The sequence below is a fragment of the Lathamus discolor genome, chromosome 4, assembly GCF_037157495.1.
Source record: "Lathamus discolor isolate bLatDis1 chromosome 4, bLatDis1.hap1, whole genome shotgun sequence".
Taxonomy (NCBI): Eukaryota; Metazoa; Chordata; class Aves; order Psittaciformes; family Psittacidae; genus Lathamus; species Lathamus discolor.
In genome coordinates this window covers 117,107,612-117,130,285 of record NC_088887.1, presented here as the reverse complement: position 1 = coordinate 117,130,285, position 22,674 = coordinate 117,107,612, and the positions used below count along the sequence as shown (strand labels likewise).

General features: G+C 44.7%; 1 protein-coding gene across 1 annotated transcript in view; it reads left to right on the top strand.

Annotated features, from left to right (window-relative positions):
• PANX1 (pannexin 1) overlaps positions 1-9,339 on the top strand; it is a 29,758-nt gene extending 20,419 nt beyond the window's left edge. The window contains exons 3-5 of the mRNA XM_065678751.1: positions 2,817-3,040; positions 4,066-4,736; positions 7,070-9,339. Coding sequence (XP_065534823.1) covers positions 2,817-3,040; positions 4,066-4,736; positions 7,070-7,155 — 981 coding nt within the window. The 3' untranslated portion in view covers positions 7,156-9,339. The remainder of the gene's footprint in view (positions 1-2,816; positions 3,041-4,065; positions 4,737-7,069) is intronic.
• The last annotated feature ends 13,335 nt before the right edge of the window (positions 9,340-22,674 follow it).

Below are 22,674 nucleotides of genomic sequence, written 5' to 3'. Positions count from 1 at the left end.
ACTTCAGTGTGTCAACTGTCTAGTCTCCTGCTGCACATCTTGTAGGCCTCAGGGTAAAGAGATCATAAGGATTAATAGGATACTGCTGGTTGCTTTTCCAGTTTGGGGGGTCAGAAAGGGAATTCATAACTCCCGTGATGCCTGTAAAATTCCAATAGAGGGAGTAGTAATTCCAAGTGGCACAAAGCAAAGTAAGAAGCTTTGGTCATTCCTTACTAAATCAGATGTTTCTTTATTTATTCTTTCCCCAGCTGGCACCAGGTGCTGAAAGATGTGTGACACAGACGTAAGTAAAGACAAACAGGCTTTGCAGCAATCTTATACAAGCTGGCATTTGTTAAGGGTATTGAAGAGGTGTTCCAGCAGCTTAGAGGAGCTTAGATAAGTTTAAGCTGTGTTTGTAGATGGATTATTTCTATTTCTACTTATACATAATACGGAATTTAGAGGACTGAAAGAGCTTGGACATGAAACCATAAAGCTTTGGGTAGACCAAGACTTCCAGGGCTTAGACCTGTGAGACCTAATGGCATTATCCACCATATGCCCTTCCATATGAAGGGCACAATCTTGAGCTATTTGTTGGGTTTGAGTTGACAAGATGCCTACAAAAACAAATTGGACATGCCAGAGCTTTACATCTCATTTGGGAAGGATAGACCTGGGAAAAAGCAGACGGTCTGAGGTTATCTGCTGTGTGTGAAGAGGGAAGAGAGGCGTTAGTGAGGGCAGAGCTCCAGAGGGAAGAAGCTCCTGGTGGTGACCGCCGATAATCCGTTTGCGAGCATGGGTTAGTGGTGCAGATGATAGTATGGGCTCAGTGGGAGTGATGAGCAGATCAGCAGTCCCCTGCAATTCCAGATGTCAGAAGGAATCCCCTGAGTCCCTCTGGCATGTGAGGTGAGAGGGGACAGACCACAGCCTATGATACAGCAGTACAGGATTCATGCTTGGTCCTTGCTGGAATAGCTACCTCTAGTGGGACGTACGGTATTACAGTCAACACTGCTTGAAACAACCTTGTTAGTGGGTTACCCCATCCCTGCAGGGTTTCTGCTTCAGTTTTAGAGGTGAGCCTTTCTTGAAGTGTTCTTTCTCAAGGGCTTACCCAGGGACTGAAGTAGCAGGTTTTTTCCAAGTTCAGTTATGTTGCTACTGAGCAGAAACAGTTAAAGTACGAATTTATAGGGGTTGCAAGGGAAAGCTGACCTTTAAATACAGCATCCTCCATTTTCTGTGGCTATTTTGAGCTTGTCATGGCTTTGTCTTACTGTGTGTCACAAATTTCCAGGCTGACTCCTGTGGAGAGAACGCGCGTATCCGGAATGATGGTTCATATTATAAATACGGTCACTGATGCAGCACCTGTAAGAAGTCACGTTTTATTTAGGTGCTGATATGTCTTATGCATTCCTAGTACTAATAGTAACATGGGATTTTGCTTTAATGGTAGATGATATTAAAAGTAGCTTTCCTTGATAACATCAATAATATCAAATATTCAATAACATCAATATTATATGTATAATATATATATATGATGTTCAATAACATCAAATTCTTTTACCCGTACAGAACTTTCAAGTTACCTATTAATCTGAGGTCCAGATTCTCATCTTGTTAAATATTTACACACGTAAATAGGGCTGCTCCACTTCAGTCCAAGTTTCCTCTAGAATTCTCCACCGGCTTTTCCAATGTATGTGCATGTGTGCATGGCTGTAACACTTAAGATGCCTTAAATCTGTCTCAGATTTGTTCACCATAGCTGATTTAAATTCCTTAGGAACTGATGCTGGGTTTGACTTAAATCTGCTTATCGAAAGTTGGATGGAATAAATTAGAGATTAGGAAGTTTGCAGTATAGTTTGTTGAGTAACTGCTTGTCTAACTAAATCTTACATCATGTCTCTGTAAGGGTAATGTTATGTATGAATGTACTCCTCGAATGTAACATCACAGCAGATAGAAAATAAAACACCATCTGTCCAGCAGCTGGAGGGAATTAGAGTTTAAATCTCAAGGTGAAAAGCTCCTACTTGTTGATGACTAGAAGAAAGATGGAAAGACTTCAAGTTGTTGTCTTTTATACCTGCTTCAAGCCCTTCCCTAAGCAGTGGGGACTGTGTAAGGGCTGACTTCTCAGCACTGCATTAGCAGCAGACCGTTCTGATGTTGTGTGTTGGTTTCCACTTCGGAGTTACCTAGAAATGTGTAAATACCCTTAAATATTGAAACAGCATTTGCATCCTTTACAGTCACTGTCTGTCATGCTCTCTGAACAGACAGACATCTGTGTTTGCAGGCAGATGCAGCACTATAAAGGGCCTGTTCATTAACCTGCTGGCAGCTAATGCAGAGCAGGAGAGATGCTGCTGGTGTCTGGAGCATTGTATTGCTATGAACAGTGGTGACGTGCCTGGGGGGCAGAGTTGTGTGACACTGTCCTCTTCTTTCCGTCAGCCTCTCTGACAGCTGCCTTTGCTGTTTGCTGTTCCTTAGGTTAATGCTGCCTCTCAGTTTCAGGCTCCAGCAGTGCAGTTCTCAATATACAGTGAAAATGTTATCAGGACCATGGTAACTTTATTCTGCCTTTTTCAGTTTCAGCAAAGCTCTAAGCAGCAGCAAGGTTATCGGAGCTCTCTGAAAGGAGATTTTGCTTGCCTGCATATCCCAAATGACCACAAAGGGGGTTTTAATAAAAGCATTTAAATAAAATTATAGGGAATTTAACAGACTTACAGGGAATGATGGTGACTGGCCGACTTCTTTTACATCCAGATTGAACCTAATCTGATGTTTTTTCCTCCCTTCAGTTCTTCCCATACATCCTTCTGCTCGTCGCTATCCTGCTGTATCTCCCATGTTTGTTCTGGCGCTTCACCGCAGCACCTCACCTTTCTTCAGACCTCAAATTCATTATGGAAGAACTTGACAAAGCCTATAACAGGGCAATCAAAGCTGCTAATAGCATCCGCAGTGGAGACCCCAGGGAGCCCGCTGACTTGGTTCCAGCTGTTAATGAGAACTTAACACAGAGGTAAGGTGCTGGGGCTTGGCTGCTTTGCTCTTTTCCTTAAGCTTTTAACAGATGCAACACTTGCACTCACTTAGAAATTTATTGCAGAGGTCTGAATGGTGACCTGACACCCTTTTAATCTTGGTTACAAACAGAAGACATCTGCAATCACTGTTTGGTTTGAGCTGGAACTTGCAACTTTCTATTTTCAAAGCCAGCATTTGATGAGCTCTTCAGATCATGTCCTGGTTTCTGCAGCTGTAGTGGGTGTTAATTAGTTTTACCCACCACAGCAGAAGAAAATGGGGATGGCTGCAGTCCTCAGTTCTCAGTGATCCTGACAGTTGCTTGCATGCTGTGAGCAAAGCCTGTTATTGTCATCTCCTGTCCTTTCTGATCTAGGTCTGCAAGGCTTCAAAATATAAAGCCCCAACACCAAACCCAACAAAAGCAAAGCCCCCCTCTCTGATCACACTGGTGCACAGTTCTAACCAGATTTAGTTGCTGCTTCATCCTAGGTCAGGGTACCCATTTCTCTTTGCATGTGCAAAGCAGTGCAAAGCAGAGGCGCAACCAGTGCAATGGGGACTTAGGTCTGTTCTTTAAAATGCGGGGTTATGTCATGACAATTAATAAGCCTTCCATCGTGCTATTATCAAGCAAGTGCTTGGGAATTCTGCTTTGCCTCATGGCTTTGCTTTTGTACCTGTTTTATATTGGAAAAGAACAAAAATATGTTTTTGCTTCAAAGCAGTATTTTTTTCCCTTTTTCCAGTGTTTGAGCTCTTTTCTCTCTTAATTGCCCTTTCTTGAGTGTTGTTTTTCTGTATTAGAGTGCACCTTTTCCGTAGGTAGTGTAATTTATCTGCTCTTCTGTTGTTTTTCTATTGACCTCAGTAAAATTACCCTTAATGTACCCCAGTAAGAGGTATTCCAATCATGTGTCTGTTTCTGAGTACCAGGTTTCTTGGAAATTTGAGGTAGGTGAATGCTGCAGCATCTGATCTATGTGATTTGGGTTTTCTTTTCCTTCCTCTCTTTTTCAGTTTGTGGGAAATATCTGAAAGCCACTTCAAATACCCGATAGTGGAGCAGTACCTGAAAACAAAGAAGAATTCCAGATGCTTAATAATCAAATACATTATCTGCCGTTTACTCACGCTAGTAATTATCTGCATTGCATGCCTCTACCTGGGCTATTACATTAGCCTGTCCTCTTTGAGTGATGAGTTCCTCTGCACTATCAAAACTGGCATCTTAAAGAACGACACAGCTGTTCCAGAAGTGGTTCAGTGCAAGCTTATTGCTGTCGGTGTCTTCAAGGTACTCAGCTATATTAACCTGATAATCTACCTTCTAGTGATGCCATTGGTAGTGTACGCAATGTTTGTTCCGTGGAGGTGGAATTCAGGTATTCTCAAAGTGTACGAAATCCTGCCAACTTTCGATGTTCTGAAGCTGAAGTCAAAGTGTTTCGATGACTTAAGCCTTTACCTCCTCTTTCTTGAGGAGAACGTGAGCGAACTTAAATCATTTAAATGCCTCAAAGTGCTGGAGAACATTGCAGTTTCGGAGAAGTTTGATGTCATGCAGCTTTTGGTAAACCTCGGCACTATTAAGACAGATACCATAGATGGGAAGCCAGGGACAGCCGTGTTGGAGAAGCCTGAAGAAACAGCTATAGAAGAGCTGGGAAAAAATGCAACAGAGCTACAAGGTAAGGTGCCCTGCTATTCCTTCAAAAAGAAAAACCAAGGAAAGAAACACCACAAAAGCACCACATCCAAACATGCTGGATAAGGAATCCAGTAGAGCAAATATTCAATCATGCGAAACAAAGCAGGTTTTGTCTAGATGGGTATTCCTACCAAAACCATTTAAAACCTGTAGTGACAGGACAAGGGGTAACGGGTTAAAACTTAAACAGGGGAAGTTTAAATTGGATATAAGGAGGAAATTCTTTCCTGTTAGGGTGGTGAGGCACTGAAATGGGCTGCCCAGGGAGGTTGTGAGTGCTCCATCCCTGGCGGTGTTCAAGGCCAGGTTGGATGAAGCCTTGTGTGGGATGGTTTAGTGTGAGGTGTCCCTGCCCATGGCAGGGGGGTTGGAACTGGATGATCTTGAGGTCCTTTCCAACCCTAACTATTCTATGATTCTATGGTTCTATGAATATATTCCAGGAGAAAATGGACCTGCTTAGACCTTGCTGTGTTGTCTGCAGTATAACTGCTACAACTTCATGTGTGTGCCAGAAGATTGGGGTGTTGCAGGTCAGTGGCACAGGCTAGATGCTGAAGTGTCTGTTAAGTTGGTGGTCCTTGCTGCAGTCTCTGCTCTAGCAGTAAAATGCTTCAGCTGTCTGAACTCGAACTTGTTGAGATCACCTGCGCAGTAGAAGAGCACTACATTGGCCACAGTAGGTTGCACTTGAAGAAGCTCCAGTGGTAAAACTGGTAGTTTCAGGACATTAATTTTTCAGAGATTAGCTCAAAAGAGCGGTAACTGCTGCTTCTGCTTTTCATTCAGGCTTTGGCAGAAATCTCAGCTGGATGTAAAATAAGGTTGATGCACAGAAATGCTGCTGGGAGAGGAACAGAAAATGGCAAAGGAAAGGAAGTGGGACTGTGGTCAATGAGCATACACCCCTTCCTTCTCACGAAGATTGACTGTGAACTGGGTTTTGCCACAATGGTCGGAGTCAGTCCGGGTTGGTGTTCTCTGAATATTCCCACCAGTTCCCAGACGTGATCGGCTCTGAGCAATCTCTGTAGGAGATGTAGTCTTAGATACCCTGCTAAAAATGTGCATACCTTAAATGTGATTCCAGTTCCCCCAAGTGCAGAATTAGAGAAGCCAGATATCCAGGGAGAGGCATAAGGGGATGGTAGAGCCTTCTTTCCATTTGATGTGAGCATGGGTGCTGCTGTGGCTGTGCCCACAGAAGCAGCAGGATACCAGTGCTACATCCCCTGGATGAAGTAGCTTTAGCTCTGTGGGCTGCCTCTTCACAACGTCTGTCACTCACTAAAGATCATAGAATCACAGAATGGTTTGGGTTGGAAAGGACCTTAAGATCATCCAGTTCCAACCCGCCTGCTATGGGCAGGGACACCTCACGCTAAGCCATGTCACCCAAAAGATGCCTTAGAACATCCAGCAGCTGACCTGAGTAGGTGAGCAGAGTGCTGAGGGCAAGTTAAGGAGCTGCTTCAAAGACAAGAAACAATTAAATCTACTTGCTCTTCAGAAAGTTATACCTTGTGCTTTATAAAAGGAAGCAGCAGCAGCGCCCAGAGGGCTACTATTCCTCCATACTTTGCAGATCCGTACAAGCAGCTCTGGTAGGCATTTGGAGGAGAAGGCAATTTATAAAACAGGGGAATTCAGGACAAGCTAACAGAATTATTTTCAAGCCAGAAGAAGCACTTCTGGCAGCAAGCTTTAGTACAGCAGCTTGGAGAAACTGACAGAAAGTGGTTTTCGTTCTGAATATGACCCTTTCTGAAATGGCAGATGGGTGAGTTTTTGTAGGAGGTTTTAAGAGCTTAAAGTGGACATCTCTGCTCAAGGAGCTGAAAAAGCTCATAGAAAATCTGACTCACTTTTACCTGAAAGCAAAACTTTTCAGACTGTTTTCATCTCACAAAAACACTTCAGAAACTTGTTTTCCTTCAGAGCAGGACAAACTCATATTTGAAGCTCTTCCAAAATGCATTGCAGAAAGAAGCTGCTATTTCATGACCAGCTCCGGCTGGTGCAGCGCTTTCTTCCTGCCTAGGTACAGCTGCAGACTTCATCACCTATCAGCGTGCCTTTGCCTGTGGCTCATTGCCTTTTCTTCTATCATTAGTGGCATCAGCATGGTTTAATTCGTAACTGTGTTAACAAACCAGTTAGGTTTGTTATGTTATAACAAACCAGTTATGTTTGCAGCTCCAGCGCAGTGCAGGACAGCTCACAGCACTGTCCTGCTGACAGTTCCTTTGTAAACAAGGGTATGTTACATGGTTTGATGGCCCTTTCCCTTCTAAAGGTTCCCTTTCTCTCCAGTTTTGACAGACCATGATGCAAGTGCAAACACCAGTCCAAGAGAAGGTAAAAAGCTTCGCCAGAGACTCTTAGACTCTTCATGCTGACGCTTCCCCGCTGCAGCAGGCAGGAGCTTCGTGCTGCAGGAGGGCTTCTCCTCCACCTCCGCTGTGCTGAACACAAGGTGCTGCTCTTTGGATGCAGCCGTCTCCATGGCCTCGCAATTCCACAGAGGCCACACTGGTTTCCAGACTACTTGTGCAATAATCAGCAATCACGCACCTGAAAAAGCACGGTGTGGACTTTCACTGTGTATTGAGAGAAACCAGCCACGAAACACACAACAAAAACAAGAAATGTCTATCATGAGAACAAGTCACATGCATTGAATGCAGTTGAAGCTGACAGCAGGAAAGAGCTAGCACTATACTGTAAGGGAAGAGGGAAACATAACCCTGTAGGTAACAACATGAGATGGCCACTTTGCCTTCTGAAGTGTTGCTCTGCTGGGAGTGGCCATCTCAGTTCTGGGCTGTAAGTGAAGCATCTTGGGGCTCCCTGCCCTGGAAAATGGGTTTCTTTGTTGGTTTTTAATGACTATGGGTAACCTGTACCAGGTGGTGGCTGGCCTCTGATACTGGCTCTGTCCTCACAGGAGAAATAGACATAGCTCAGCTCAGTCAGATGTTAGCTCAAGTGATGCATGGGACTAATTACTTGGCTCTGACAGGAAAGGAACTACAACCAGGCTTAATGGTTGTACCATTACCAAGTGTCAATGTTGGTGATTTTGAATTTTTTATGGCTTCATAAATTAATAAATGTCTTTACACTTTAATTTTCACAAAATATAATGATACTTGAGCTAGATGTTTAATTTCTCTTTCTCAATTATTTTGGTCTTAGTGGCAAAAAAACGTCCGCCTGGGAGTTCAGACTGAAGATCAGTGAAGTTGGCTCCGTTTTGTGATGGTTTGCACAAGTTTTGTAGCGTTTGTACCTGTGGAATTTGTTCCCATGTGTTTTTAGTATCAAATGCAATATTAGTCATGCAGTTCTCCAAACCCCGCTCAAGAAGACAGTCATTTGTATTACAGTAGCACCCGAGTGCCTCAGCAGAGCCAAAATGAGGTAGATGTAAATATGACAAAAGGTTCTCCCCACACGTCCTGTGACTTTATTTTAATTAAGATGCTGAAGGGGATTGGAACGGACAATAGGAAGGGAAGCATTGGAAAACTGCCCTGGTTTGCTGTTGAACAGTTTTGGGAGAGCAACATTCAGTTTTAATGTCTTCCCCCTGCCCAGGATCTCTACCTTCAATGAATTAAAATGAGCTTTGTCTTGAATTTTGGATACAAAGGTGGGGATGGGGGTTCTGTATTGTCCATGTAATGTTTTGCCTGCCACCTCTTCAGAGTTGTCTTTTTAGACACAGCAGCACCTCTTTTATAGCTAGGTAGGAGTTCCATTTTCTGGTTTGTCTGTGTCACCCGCTGTTGTGTTCTCAACTGTCAACATCCTCCATATGGCTGAGGATGAGGGGGGAAAGAGGTAATTGGTGCTACCATCTCTGCACAGAAGTGTTTATGTGCTGCAGTAGCTCTCAAAGAGGTAGTGTACCTACTTGGATTTGGCAGCCGCTGTTACAGAGGATCCCAAAGTGCTGTCATACCATAGTTTCAGTGAGTATTACAAGAACTCTTCAGTTATTATATGGCTTTCAGCTAAGACAAGCCTTACTTAAAAGAGAGCCTTAAAAGCCCTAGGATTACCCTACCTCTGCATAGGACAGTAGCAGAGCTGCAGTCCTGATGTCAGATGCATTACCAGCAAGAAACAGAGCTTGTGTTGGACACTGGTGGTCCAAAGGGCTCAATTTTACTGCCATACTTCTCCCAGCAAAGCTTCAGCCCCTCTGACCTTCACTAGATTGTTTCTGCCTGGCTGTGCTGTGATGCTGATGGTCCTGTATATGTGGGTAATGCAGACGCATGTTGTGCACTCTGTGTTTTGAACAAGGAGCTATAGTGCAATACTCGGGGTTTGTGATGTGGATGTGTTAGAAGGGTTTGATGTAAGTAGAGTTCTCAGTCTCTAAACCTCGAAATTCCTGAAGGCAGCGTGTTCATCTTTCCTGTTGGATATGAACCTAACTTTTTACTAATTCCACTTTTGTATTTGAAGATATGACTTGCTGCAGTGAATCTCTTGTTGTCTTGTAAAGAGCTCAATAAAACACGTATCTGTTCTTCTTGGTTATTTAAATAAAGTCAATTTTGTGAACTACAGCAGCGTGTCTGAAGGTTACAAGAGCAGTTGCAAGTTGCTATCCGAAAACCCATAGTGCAATACCTGTGGTCTGATGCTAAACCCTGAGCAAGCTTTTTGGACAGTTATTATGTTTTCTTTTAATTTTTGCTCTCATAAAATTGTCAGAGCATCATGAATTGGTTCAGAATCTATTCAGCCTTTAAAAACTGTTGAGAAAACATCAGCACGTGGTAAATAGACTGTCCAGAGTGTGAGTTACTGTCTATAAATAGGCCACGGTCTCAGCATGTTTGAGCTTTTCATCTGTATCTTGGTAGTTTAAGATGTGTTTTTGCACCTCCCCAGCTCAGTTCTACTTAGGTTTTAGTGACACTGCTCCCAAACCTCAAGCCCCATTTAATGACCCTGCAAGCAAAGGATGTCCTGGCTGCTCTTTGAGAACATGAAGATAGAGATCAGGTCATGAGTGGTTTTCTGAAGGTGGAGGTGTGTCATGTTAAAAGGAGGGGTTCCTCAAACCCTTTATGTTTGATCAGCATGTCAGTATCCCAAGGGAGACCCTTGTGTCCGACCAGCCTGTCTGTGTCCCATTGTGGGGACCCTACTGCACAGCCCACTGTAGCAGAGGGTGATTTGACTAACCCATTCAGCCTGGTGAACCATGGTATAGTAGCTTCCATGCATGGAGGTACCAACTGTATTATTTCACACTGAAAAGGTTTCCTTGCTGCTACGACTTCTGTTAGGCCCCAGTTTTGTCTAATTTCATAGAATCATAGAATCACAGAACAGTTAGGGTTGGAAAGGACCTCAAGATCATCCAGTTCCAACCCCCCTGCCATGGGCAGGGACACCTCACACTAAACCATGTCACCCAAGGCTCTGTCCAACCTGGCCTTGAACACTGCCAGGGATGGAGCACTCACAACCTCCCTGGGCAACCCATTCCAGTGCCTCACCACCCTAACAGGAAAGAATTTCCTCCTTATATCCAATCTAAACTTCCCCTCTTTAAGTTTTAACCCGTTACCCCTTGTCCTGTCACTACAGTCCCTGACAAAGAGTCCCTCCCCAGCATCCCTATAGGCCCCCTTCAGGTACTGGAAGGCTGCTATGAGGTCTCCACGCAGCCTTCTCCAGGCTGAACAGCCTCAACTTCCTCAGCCTGTCTTCATACAGGAGGTGCTCCAGTCCCCTGATCATCCTCGTGGCCTCCTCTGGACTTGTTCCAGCAGTTCCATGTCCTTTTTATGTTGAGGACACCAGAACTGCACACAATGCTCCAGGTGAGGTCTCAGGAGAGCAGAGTAGAGGGGCAGGATCACCTCCTTCGACCTGCTGGTCACACTCCTTTTGATGCAGCCCAGGATACGGTTGGCTTTCTGGGCTGCGAGCGCACACTGCAGCTGGCTCATGCTCATTTTCTCATTGACCAGCACCCCCAAGTCCTTCTCCGCAGGGCTGCTCTGAATCTCTTCTTTGCCCAGTCTGTAGCTGTGCCTGGGATTGCTGCGACCCCGGTGTAGGACCTTGCACTTGTCGTGGTTGAAATTCATGAGGTTGGTCCCCAGTGATTCTCCCACAGAGGTGGGAAAGCTTCCACACTTACGATATGAGTCCTTCCCTGCACAACTTTGACTCCTCAGGCTTCAAAATCTGAATTGTGTAAATCCTTGTAAGGGATCCAAAGGAGCCATATATCACATATTCTAATGATGCTAAAGAAAGCTCTGCACTGTGCGTAAAAAGCAGAAGTCTCCACTGGATGGCTTCTGCTATATAAAATGCACTATCTATCTATCTGCTAAGGTACTGAAGGAAATGAGGAATAGTTTGGACTTTACATTTTTTCTGCACCAAGGCTTGTACTGTAGACTTGCTTTCAAAGGCTCACAGGAGCAGCCTTGTTTCTAACCTACGTATCAAAGCAGTTATTGTACTTAAAAAGGTAGGTGAAGTGTTCTGTCTTCTTAAGGAAGTTTGCAATTCTGCTTTAATGAAGTTTAGACTATATTCACCTCAGTAGGTGCCTGTCATCACTACACAGGTGTTTTCATGCTGCTGTGACATTGCCCCAAGAGCTGGATCAGTACAAACAGGACAAGAGCGGATGAAACAACTCAACAGTAATTACTTCCAATGTCAGTGTTGTGCTTAATGCCCCTAGTAAGGCTCTTACTGATGTGCCTGATGTTTACTCCTGGCATAAGAGTTAAACAGCATGCTAGGAGTACAAGGTAACCCTCACACTGACTGTGAAGTGCATCAAAGAATTAGCTTCTGATTCAGGAGTACTCTTTGTGCTCAAGAGGTTTGAAAGAGTCTAGGATTTGTGGGGTTTTTATTGGTGGTACCAAGGAGATGAAGAAACAAAGAGCACAGCTTCCTGCTCAGTACCAAGAAACACTACAGAGGGGCCCTGCCAGATAAACACACCAAAACCACTTCTTGCCTTGTAAAAAGATTGTGAGGAATGATCTGTCGGGAGACCTTATGTAGCCTGTTCGGTCAATGGCCTGCTTGGGAGACTTCTTGCCTCAGGGTGATGGGGTAGGGTCACCTAAGTGATGAATAAAGCAAAGTCCTGGTGGAAATCATTAGGGTGATGACTGAGGCAGCAGAAGTGCCCTGGAAAGGACAACACCGGGGCAGAGAAGACAGAGCTTTCATAGTGGCAGAATGTCCTACATGTGTACAATTAGCAAAAGAGCTGGCCTATCGAATGGCCTGATGTAGACGCTGTTGTTCAGAAGTGCAGCCAGCACAAAGTAAATACCTGCATTAAAAACAAGGCAAACAACACCTCCGTGGTGCTTTTCATTCACCACTAAAGACCCTTTTGTCCACAAACCCCGCACAGTCTTGCAGACCAGCATGCCCTTAACTGAGCCATTTCCAGATGCAATGGGACCTCAGGCAGAAACTGCTTCCAGAGGAGTCTCACGTGAGTGCTTTTACCAACCACAGTTCTTACAGCCCATGTTCCAGCAAACAGGTCTTACGGAAGATATCCTAAGGACAGTCCGGTTGAAAATCCATCTGTCCTGGTATCTTGTCTTTCAGAGAGGTCAACAGTAGCTACCTAGGGGACAACAGTAGGTATAGATAAAGCAGCAGTAGCTAATAGACAAGCACATAGCCATGCTTTCCCAGAATAGTTTCACCACTAAGGAATTCCTGAAACGGAGGCTGCTATTAAACCTTCATGTATGATAATTGCTGGTGGGTTTTACCTCCAGAAATTTCTCCGCTTGCTTTGGGAAACCATGAAAACTTCCAAGACCCATAATTCCTCAAAGCAAGAAACTCCACAGCTTGATGAAATGTCACGCAAAGAACTATTTCCTTGGGTGTTTTCAGACCAGTTAACATCTCGCTGGCCTGAACTAAAGTTAACTCCGTTTCTAGCAATTCAAATCAGCAGCACCAGGAAAATCAGCTGAGGTGGCCCTTTCCTCATGCTTTGGTGTCCTAGAACACGCTATTCAGATACTGCGGGTACTTTCCCCCAAAGAGAGTCTCTTACACCTTTACTAAGCCCACTCAACGCCCATCTGATAGCTCAGACGTTCCCAGCTGAGAAATGGGTTCTTTCCTTGTGGAGGTTTAACTAGAACTCATTGGAACGCCCTCAGCAGGAATTTCTAATAATTCAAAGTCAACATCTCTGCAGCACTGTTACTGAATATATCGATGTGATTTTATGGAGGATCCACCTGTTTCCAAAGACTGTTAAATTAAAGCTGAAATTAAAAAGGTTGTTTGTACTTCGTTCTAGCCAGCAGGGAAATACAGTCAGAAACCAGAGCCTTGCAGTGCTCTTTTAGCTTGAAGTCACTCACACTGAAGTGCCAGCCCCTGAAAACAATGAGGATTTCATCACTACTTGGAGAGGAGCTCTGCTTCACTGGTACTCTTGTTTTCATTTATTAACTCTTCAGGGCTCCTCAGAACAACTGCCACAGTCATAGACAGCAGTCTGTCTGAGCCACAAAGAACGGGACAAGTTCTGCTCAGACTGAGGTTCCTCTTCCATACACAGCATCCTCCAGAGACAACTTCCTGAAGAGAGAGATTTCCCTCCTTCCACTGGAGGAAAAGCCTTTCTCTAGGGGAACGGAGAGATCTCCGTGCTTTCATACCCTGGGACTGAGCTGCATCTCAGCATGAATTTGCAGGCCCTGCCTTGGCTCATGGGAGTGATGAAAAGCTGGAATACAGGCACAGTAACACCCTCAGGGCTTTGATACCCCCATAGCAGCAGCAACAGTTTTCCAGCTTTAGCTACTTCCTTAGACCAACCACTTCCTGCTAAAGCGCATTTCCTCACATGCTGTTACTACGTACAGATTAACTCTTGACATCTCAGAGCTGCTGCCCACATCAGCAGTTCTGACCTCTTCCTCTTCACACATCAGACAGTGAACTGCCACAAAAACAGGCTTCTCCCATTCAAGGGAAGGAGCGCTGCTCCCCTGTTCTGAATGGAATATCTGTGTCTTTAGAACTGCATCAAAAGGTGGGGAGAAAGGAAATGTGAAGGTGAGTGCCAGGGAGACCATCTGGCATTGCAACCAAGGTAGCTGAGCTACAGCACTATGCTCCTTGGGGTTTAAGCACAGATCAGTCTTGAATTCAAGGATAAGGTATGAGACGTCCTGAAATACCTTCATTGGAATGTCGAGCTGTGTCGTTCCTCCTCCTTTTCCTCCCCATTACACCTTCTCCTCTCCCAAAGCTTGTTTGCAGGAGGCAAACAGTAGTAGATGGCCACTGATGTCCTTCCAGATCACAGAGGCTTCTGTGCTATCAAGACTGCTCAGAGAAGCTAACAATAAGGCAGCCGTGATCTGACAGCACTTGGATTCAGCACTGAGCACCTCAGGGGGTAGGGAAGAGTGCCTTCTCCTGGTTCTCGGATAGTGTAACAGCACAGAGGTGGAGGTTGCTGGAGCATTGCTGGTAGTGAGGTTGCTGGGGCATTGCTGGTAGCGAGGTTGCTGGAGCATTGCTGGTAGCGAGGTTGCTGGAGCATTGCTGGTAGCAAGTTTGCTGAAGATAGTGAAGACAAACTCCTCAGAGTTTTCTTCTGGGGGCTTCATGTGACCTTGCAGCTCACAAACGACATATTTGAAGAGACAGCAGGCCAGAGACAGCAGGATGTCACTAGAAACTCATCTTACTTATTCCACTACAACTGAAAAAGAGCCATGAACTAAAACAATAAGGAGGTGACAGCCTGTGTCAGCACATCAGGTGGAACCAGCCATCAGTGACTGCTTGACTTCAGCTGTTCTTGTCTGAGTGAGAACAACCTCACTAAGGTTGACTGGGAGGTTGGCTGGGACATCCGGTGCAGCAGGGGAGGGACTGACAGCTTACAGAAGGTAAAAAACCTGCAGGGAATGTGGTGCAATTGTCATTTAGGAGCAGCTGAGCATAAAAAGGACATGGAACTGCTGGAACAAGTCCAGAGGAGGCCACGAGGATGATCAGGGGACTGGAGCACCTCCCGTATGAAGACAGGCTGAGGAAGTTGGGGCTGTTCAGCCTGGAGAAGAGAAGGCTGCGTGGGGACCTCATAGCAGCCTTCCAGTACCTGAAGGGGGCCTATAGGGATGCTGGGGAGGGACTCTTCGTCAGGGACTGTAGTGACAGGACAAGGGGTAATGGGTTAAAACTTAAACAGGGGAAGTTTAGATTGGATATAAGGAGGAAATTCTTTCCTGTTAGGGTGGTGAGGCACTGGAATGGGTTGCCCAGGGAGGTTGTGAGTGCTCCATCCCTGGCAGTGTTCAAGGCCAGGTTGGATGAAGCCTTGTGTGGGATGGTTTAGTGTGAGGTGTCCCTGGCCATGGCAGGGGGGTTGGAACTGGATGATCTTGAGGTCCTTTCCAACCCAAACCATTCTATGATTCTATGAAGTTTCTTCCCCCTGCATGGACCTCAAATGACCTTCAAGAAGGTCATTTCTTGTTCACTGCAGAAACCTTGAGCCTGCTCGGCCTTGCTGCAGGAAAATCCCTAGGCACATCCTGCAAAACAGCTGTGCAGGACATGGTCTTTCCTACAAGGAGGAAGCTCCACTGAGGAGGAGTTACAGCAGGATATGGGAGCCACCATCAGCTCTTACTAATTGAGGGAAACCTTTGAAGACAGCTTGCAAAAAACCCTATCCCAAACCAGGGCTTTCTTAATTCAAAGTTCACCTGGACTGTTCTCATGCTCCTTGAGGTTAATGCTGTTAAGCTAGTGATATAACCAACCTCTGCAGGGAGATGAAAACCATTTGGCGAACAATAAAGGAGGAGACCTGGGAGATATTCCAGCACATTTCCTTTTGAAAAGCTCAAATTGTTCTCCCCATTACATTGAAGATGAAATTTGAAGGCTCAGTAAAGGGCTTTGTGCAAGGGCTGGGTTTTAAGCCTGTCAAAAAGATTGCACTTCCTTTGTGGGCAGGATGGTCGGGGAAGCAGTGTTAAAACTTTTCAGGGGGAAAACATCCTTTTCTGGGTTAGGGCAACATGGCTGCAGTGAAGAGTCAGAGGAATAGAGAACAAGCTTAGAATGATAAGCCAAAGTATGGAAAGAGAAAATGCAGAGGAAGAAGGTGGAAAAGGTGTGACCCACTCCAAGTACTGTGACAGCCCTAAGTCTCATCATTTAAATCCATAGTGATTCGGAGAAAACTCCAGGAACAAACTTGCCAACAAAGTTTTCAAGCTGACAAGCAGCTACCCTTTACTGCGGTGCCAGGAGACACGGGGGATAGCTCCTCTTAATGTGTGTCCCTGTATTGCTCCACAAGCCATCTTTACATAGCCATTGGGCATACATACATACATATTCGTGAGGTTATGTATGGACTACATCACTTTCCAGAAAGTTCCCTGCATGCGCACAGAACTGTGGTGGTGGTCTCTGAGGGTCGTTTACTTCTTCCAACAATCGTCATCACTTCTGGCAGCCTTTGAAGCACGAGCAGGAGATGCTCATACCAGTTTAATTGGTTCGTTAGCACCAGAGACATAATAATCCTCCTGTCCTCCTACTTATCAGTTGGTTTAACTGTAGCCCATCCTGGGCACCTGCCGTTCCCAGATACTCCTTATCCCTGTGTCCTGTTCTTCTAGACTGTTTTTCTTAAAACTATGTCAACGATTTATCTTGTACAAGAATGCTCAGTGTGTTTTCCAGCTGCACTCTTTTTTTTCTATGTATCATGCACCTCTGTAATCTTCTATTGCTACTGTTAGAAAGCCATCAAACTTCACATTACTTAAAACTGATTCTAAAGGTTTGTATAGTCCATTTTGTGATTTTGTGTCCCCCCTTGCCTCAATAGGCAAAACTTCCCATCTTGCTCTGGTTTTTAAGTACATATGAGGGTCATCATCCTACCGATGTCAGATCAATGGATTCTTCATTGGACTCTTCATCAGGGGCTGTAGTGATAGGACAGGAGGTAATGGGTTCAAACTTAAACAGGGGAAGTTTAGATTAGATATAAGGACGAAGTTCTTTACCGTGAGGGTGGTGAGGCACTGGAATGGGTTGCCCAGGGAGGCTGTGAGTGCTCCATCCCTGGCAGTGTTCAAGGCCAGGTTGGACAGAGCCTTGGGTGGGATGGTTTAGTGTGAGGTGTCCCTGCCCATGGCAGGGGGGCTGTCACTGGATGGTCTTAAGGTCCTTTCCAACCCTAGCTCTTCTAAGATTCTATTCTATGATTCTATGATTAGAAGAGGGGATTATAATGAATCAATGGTTCCAGCCTTTCTCAGCATATATCCAGGCATCAATAACATGACAAACAAAAGAATTGTTACTTGTTTGTGTGCCTGGTTTTGACTCATGTTGCTCTCAGATTCTCAATTCCAGGTATCCTAAACACAAGATGCTCTTCTTTTTCTATCTCAGTTCTTGTTTTATACAATAGGGGTGATAACACCACTTCATCAAATGGAGCATCCTGAATAAATGTGAGGTGCCAGAATGTGCCGATGTCTCCTCAATGTCAGTAAGTGCTACAAAAACTATTCTGAATAAAGTGCTCTGAAGAAATGAATTCCTTATTCAGAACAGGGTTTGAGGAAGATACACACTCATGGTCAGTAAGAGAAAGAAAATAGTGTATAACTGGTTTTGAGCACTATCCTTCTGTAAACCAGATGAGGCAGAGCATCATGGAAAACTAACACGTGACTCCATACCTGAAAGGTGCATCATTCATGTGCACAATAGGAAACAAAATCAGGAGTGAAATGGTAGTTTCACTCTGCAATATTACTGTTCTTTTAAAAGCTGTGTTCATGATGTTACTCTATGAGGTTCCCCAGCCAGCGTGGGCTGTGAAGTGCTGCAGACACAGAAAAGCAAACAAAGAGGTTATGAAGTCATTCCAGTCAATATTTTACTGATTTTATTCCCACTGTGTTTTATGCTACACACACCTTTCTCCAGCTTGTCGGTTTGGAGGTACCAAGCTGCATTGGTACCAGCCACGCAAGGCAAGGTTGTGGGTTTGGAGGGGGAAAACACTGTGCATGCACTAGTGGTGACAAGCAGACCTCTTCCCATGCAGTCTAGCTCTCCTGCAAGACAGCTGCATTGGAAGTCATGGTGCCCAGGCTTTCCAAAGCAAAGGGAAGAAAAGTGCTGGGTGCAGAGCATTCAAAACAGTACCTCAGCCCTCCAGATGTGCTTTCCTTCCCACATCTGGATGCTTCTGGGGAGCACTGGTCTGCTCTAAGCTGCTTAAAATAATATAGTAAAGCATAAAACTGGGTCTGGTTCTTCCAGGAACATCTGCAGCATCATGGTTTTCATATGGCAGGTAAAATCCTGGCATTTGTTTAACTATTATTTCCTAAGGGATTTCTTGATGCGTTGTGAGGATTGTTATCCTTGCACACAAATCATTTCCTTATTGTTTTATCGTTGCCCTGTGAAGTGACTAACACTTGGTCACCTCTTGGGAGATTAACTGCTTTGGCAAGCGTGCAGCCCATAGGGTTATTTGATCCAGCTAGGACAATGAGGAAGTACCAGGACGGTAACATACGGATTTGCAATTGCTGGTTATAAAACTGTCCAAAGAGTAGCTATTTGTCTCAAATTTCCTCAAAAGGGAGATGCTCTTTGGGAAAGAACTGAGCAGGTCTGGGGGTGAAGTAGAGTTTGGGAAACAAAATGCACTCTTTAGAGAAATATCCAGTGAATACGGTACTAGATAGCTTGAGGAAGCAGATATTTTTTGGACATCATTGCAATTGAAAGGCGGTCACATCACAGCCATCTGGGTGGCTGCAAGACAAGACTGGAATTTGGGTGGGTTTTCCTCATATTGGAATATCTGATTATTATCATATCATCATACTAAATTACTAAATTATTGTATTAAATTACTTAATCATTATACTAAATTGCTAGTATAATTTCTAAAAGTAACAACTCTACTAAACACTAAAAACGTGTATTTCTGAAGTCACACAATGTAATGAAAATAATAAATCTATTACGGCTTTGGATCATCCAATATTCACACATTCACTTGCTTCAAAACCTTTTCATGTTATCAACCCTCCCCTGAATGGCTGTGACACAGAACTCACATTATAACACTTGATTTACATTTTAAGTAGTAAAGTTTGCATCCTTTCTTGCCTTCTTTCGCCTGTTTGCAGACTCTTTATATCATTGAGATTAACCAAACACCTTTATGCAAACAGAATTCCTTGCCTATGGATGGATTCCCACCCAACACAGGTCCCTGCTGGATTACTCCTCTGAAGTCAGAGCCTTGCTTCCCCACGTAGTCCAGAGAAAGCAGTAGGTGCTTTTGGAGGCATTTGAATGGGTCATCAGTCCAGGGATGAAAATCACCTGAGCTCACCGTGTTCATGCTACATATTTAATGGCTTTGGCTGTTGCACACTTAAAAATTGAAGATCTCTCAACCAGCAACAAAAGAACGGGTTTCTTTTTGTTTGCTTTTCCCCTCTTACTTGCTCTAAATTGGGATGAGAGCATTATGTGATGCTGCACAGTTCAGAACAACGCCTCTGCGCTGGGAGTCTGAGATACAGGATAAGAAACAAACCCGAAGGCTGGTTGTCTGTTTGGCACCTAGGAATGTGCTTGCACTGCCAAACAGGAGTGCCAGGGACCCCTCTGGAGGGTTTGGTCCCTGCTCTCCTCTTTGTTCAAATGTTAGCTCATTCCTGAGCCCTGTCTCGGATTTCTTCCAAGACAAATCCCAGACAAGCCTCTGGGAATGGTTGACTTCAAGAGCACTTCCAAAAGGTGGAAGGGATGAGACCATACTGATCTCATACCTCATCCAGTTTGGTACCTTCAGAGACCCTGATGGCTTTAGGACATCCAATACATGCCCTTAGCTTTATGTCATTAAAAACTATTCTGGTGACCTCTAGCAAACCCATTACATTTGAGTGCTTTCAACTGAAAAACATCTCCAAAAATGCAATTATGTCTAAATATCCCCATATCTCTGTGACCCTAGGAGCTCAGAGTCAAGGACTGCATACAAGGACATAGCTGGTCTGCTCTAGATAGAGCTACAGACTATGGAAACAAGCGAGTTGACACCTTAGAGCCAGGAATCACCTTCAATTATTTAGTTGTATGGGAACACCTGCCTCATCCTAAAAAGCCGTGCTTGCTATATAAGATGTGACTCAGAGACTGATCTGAAGGAGGTGAAGATCTCCATGCAATTGGTTTGGAGATGAAGTCAATTTTATTTCTGGTCAGGATATTGCGGTGATGACTGGATTCATCCCTTTCTAAGTACCATTGAGAGGCTTTGAGCATAAAGGGTGGGAGGCCTGATCCCACTGTGACTCATAGTGGCTCACAGAAAGCCCTTCAAGCCAGGCTGCTGGAGACATGGTTCCCAGAAGTAGAAAGGGTAAGCCAAAGAATTCCCCTCTTTCTGTTTCTCTAACGACAGCCAAAATCTGCTCCCCAGCCTACAGTGCTGGCCTGGGGAAGGCGCAGACGTTGCCCTTCTGCTGGGCTGTGCAATGGGGAAAGCAGGGGAGAATCCCGTCCTCATCCCTTTTGGTGGTATAAGGAAAGTGAGCAGTAAGGAGCGCAAACCACCCAGTCATGTACCAGACCCAGAGGCTGAAGAAGATGTGTGCATCCTCACCCAAGCCCCTAAGAGCTGCATAACGCAGGAGCTTCCACAGGCAGACAGTCACAGCCTGGTGGCTTCAATACAAGGCCATCAGACTGCAGCAGCAGCAGCACAGGCTGCGCTCTCCCACCAGCATCCAAGAGATCTGTGAACAAGGCTGTCATGGATAATATTCTCCTGGGAAACTGCTATGCTACAGCTCTGCCTCTGGGTCCACACACAGTTTCTAGGTAAGGGATGTCAAGACATCCTTGAAGCTCCTGAAACACTTTTCTGCTACCTGACACTTTCCGGTAGCTGATCTTTGCTTCTTTTTACGTCCTTGAAGGTCTAATTTTAGTGGGAATACCTGACCCATGGCCCTGTGATGGCTGTGCTTGCAGCGCACAAGTACAGACAGCAGAGCTGAGACTCAGCTCTAAGTCTACACAGCTCGGCACTGTGTGAATGACCCTACTCATGTTCAAAGCTGTGCGGCTTTATCCAACTGTTGTTGAGCTCAGTGTGAGCTCCCAGATCAGTAGCTTCACTGCACAAATGTAGCCTGCACCCTGGGAAGTCTCTGATTTCACAGAGCAGGTAAGCCTGTAGCTGGCAAAGATATTAGGGTACCACACTGCGGGCCACTGATGACTTCTCTGCAGCACATAGCCAGGCTGTTTTGATTATGGTCTACCCAAAATGCATCAAAAACCACCTTGAACTTCCACATTCAATATGCAAATGTTGAAGACTCAGAAGCTGAATGATGCGGTAACTGCTCTCTCTTTGTGGCACCAAAATGTGTACAATGGTACCAACCTTTGTTAAGCACTTTGAGCACCAGAGAGAAAAAATCGTGTTTGTATTAGCTAGTACTTAACTAGTAGTGTCCAGTTAAATACATCCATCAAGGAAATTAGGAGGAGATTTATACTTATCAGAGAACTGTGGTTTCGAAATCTCTGGAACCTCACAGTATTTTCCCCATAAGAAGTGGAAGTGAAGTTAGTTTGGAGACGGTGCCTGGTATACTTGGAAAATGCCTGTGAGAGAATGGCATTCAAGTTCCTGAAATTGCTTTATTTTTAGTATCCCTCTTCTCAACCCCACCAACTAAGAGGAGAATGTATTCACCTCATGCTGACAGCAGAAGGAGTAGGCTTCCCTGTAACCAGAAACAATACCAGCCAAATCTGAGGTTTATTTCTTCTGTGCAGGAGAAATCTGTCATCTTTTCCTCATGTCATGATCTCAGCATGCTTCAAGGAGTCTTGGCTTACTTTTACCTATTGTATAGCAGGAGGCTTTGACTGTGCTATGTGCTGTCAGTTTATGAAATATCCCTCTAATGGATGCAGGCACAATGCTTCAGCTGTGAATTGCTTTCTGTCAGATGGGGCAGTCTCTGACTTGGCTTACTGCTACTTATGGCAGGCATAGCAACACACATGTGAAGAGAAAACCTCCATCTATGTCCATGAAGGAGCTGGCCCTGGTCTTTTTTTTTTGTCTGCAGCATAAATTCCTCTGTCACGAAAACCCCCATGTAGTGGAATAAAGAAAGTTGTGGAGTTTTCCTGCTGACCATGACTACATCTGATGCCAGTGGCAGCTCGTGCTTTACTGCTAAAGACTTTGAGAGTGGCACAGAACTGGCCTGTTTCCCATATGGCTATTACTAGTTAAATACTATGATGTTAACTGTTAACATCATTAACTAATAGTTAACTACCACATGCTAAATACCATGATGAAGAGTCCAGAGGAGGTTTGAATGGAAGGGCTTAATTGGGAAGACAATGTGAATGGGGCCCTGCAGGCTTGCCTCTGTTCAGTACAGAACTGGCGGCCTATGGAGCATGAGTCATTTGAAAGGTGGCCTGAACTCAAATAGGTGAAATTATATAAAGACAAAGGTAAAATAACATCTACACTTAGGAGGGAGAAACTAAATGGTGAATAGTCAGCTGGGCATTAGGAGGAGATTTAAACTCAACATGTTATCTGTGATACTTCAGCAATAACACCTCCCCACTCCCCTATCTAAATCCTCCCATCTCTCTGGACTAGCACAGGAGGAATACCAGGTGTAAGGCACAGGAGATGGCCCTCCTGTTCCACTTGAGGTGGGGCAGGAATTACCTAAAACGTTCTGTTTTCAGCATCACTTTTCAGGAAAAATGAGTGCAGAAAGTAGAATCACAGT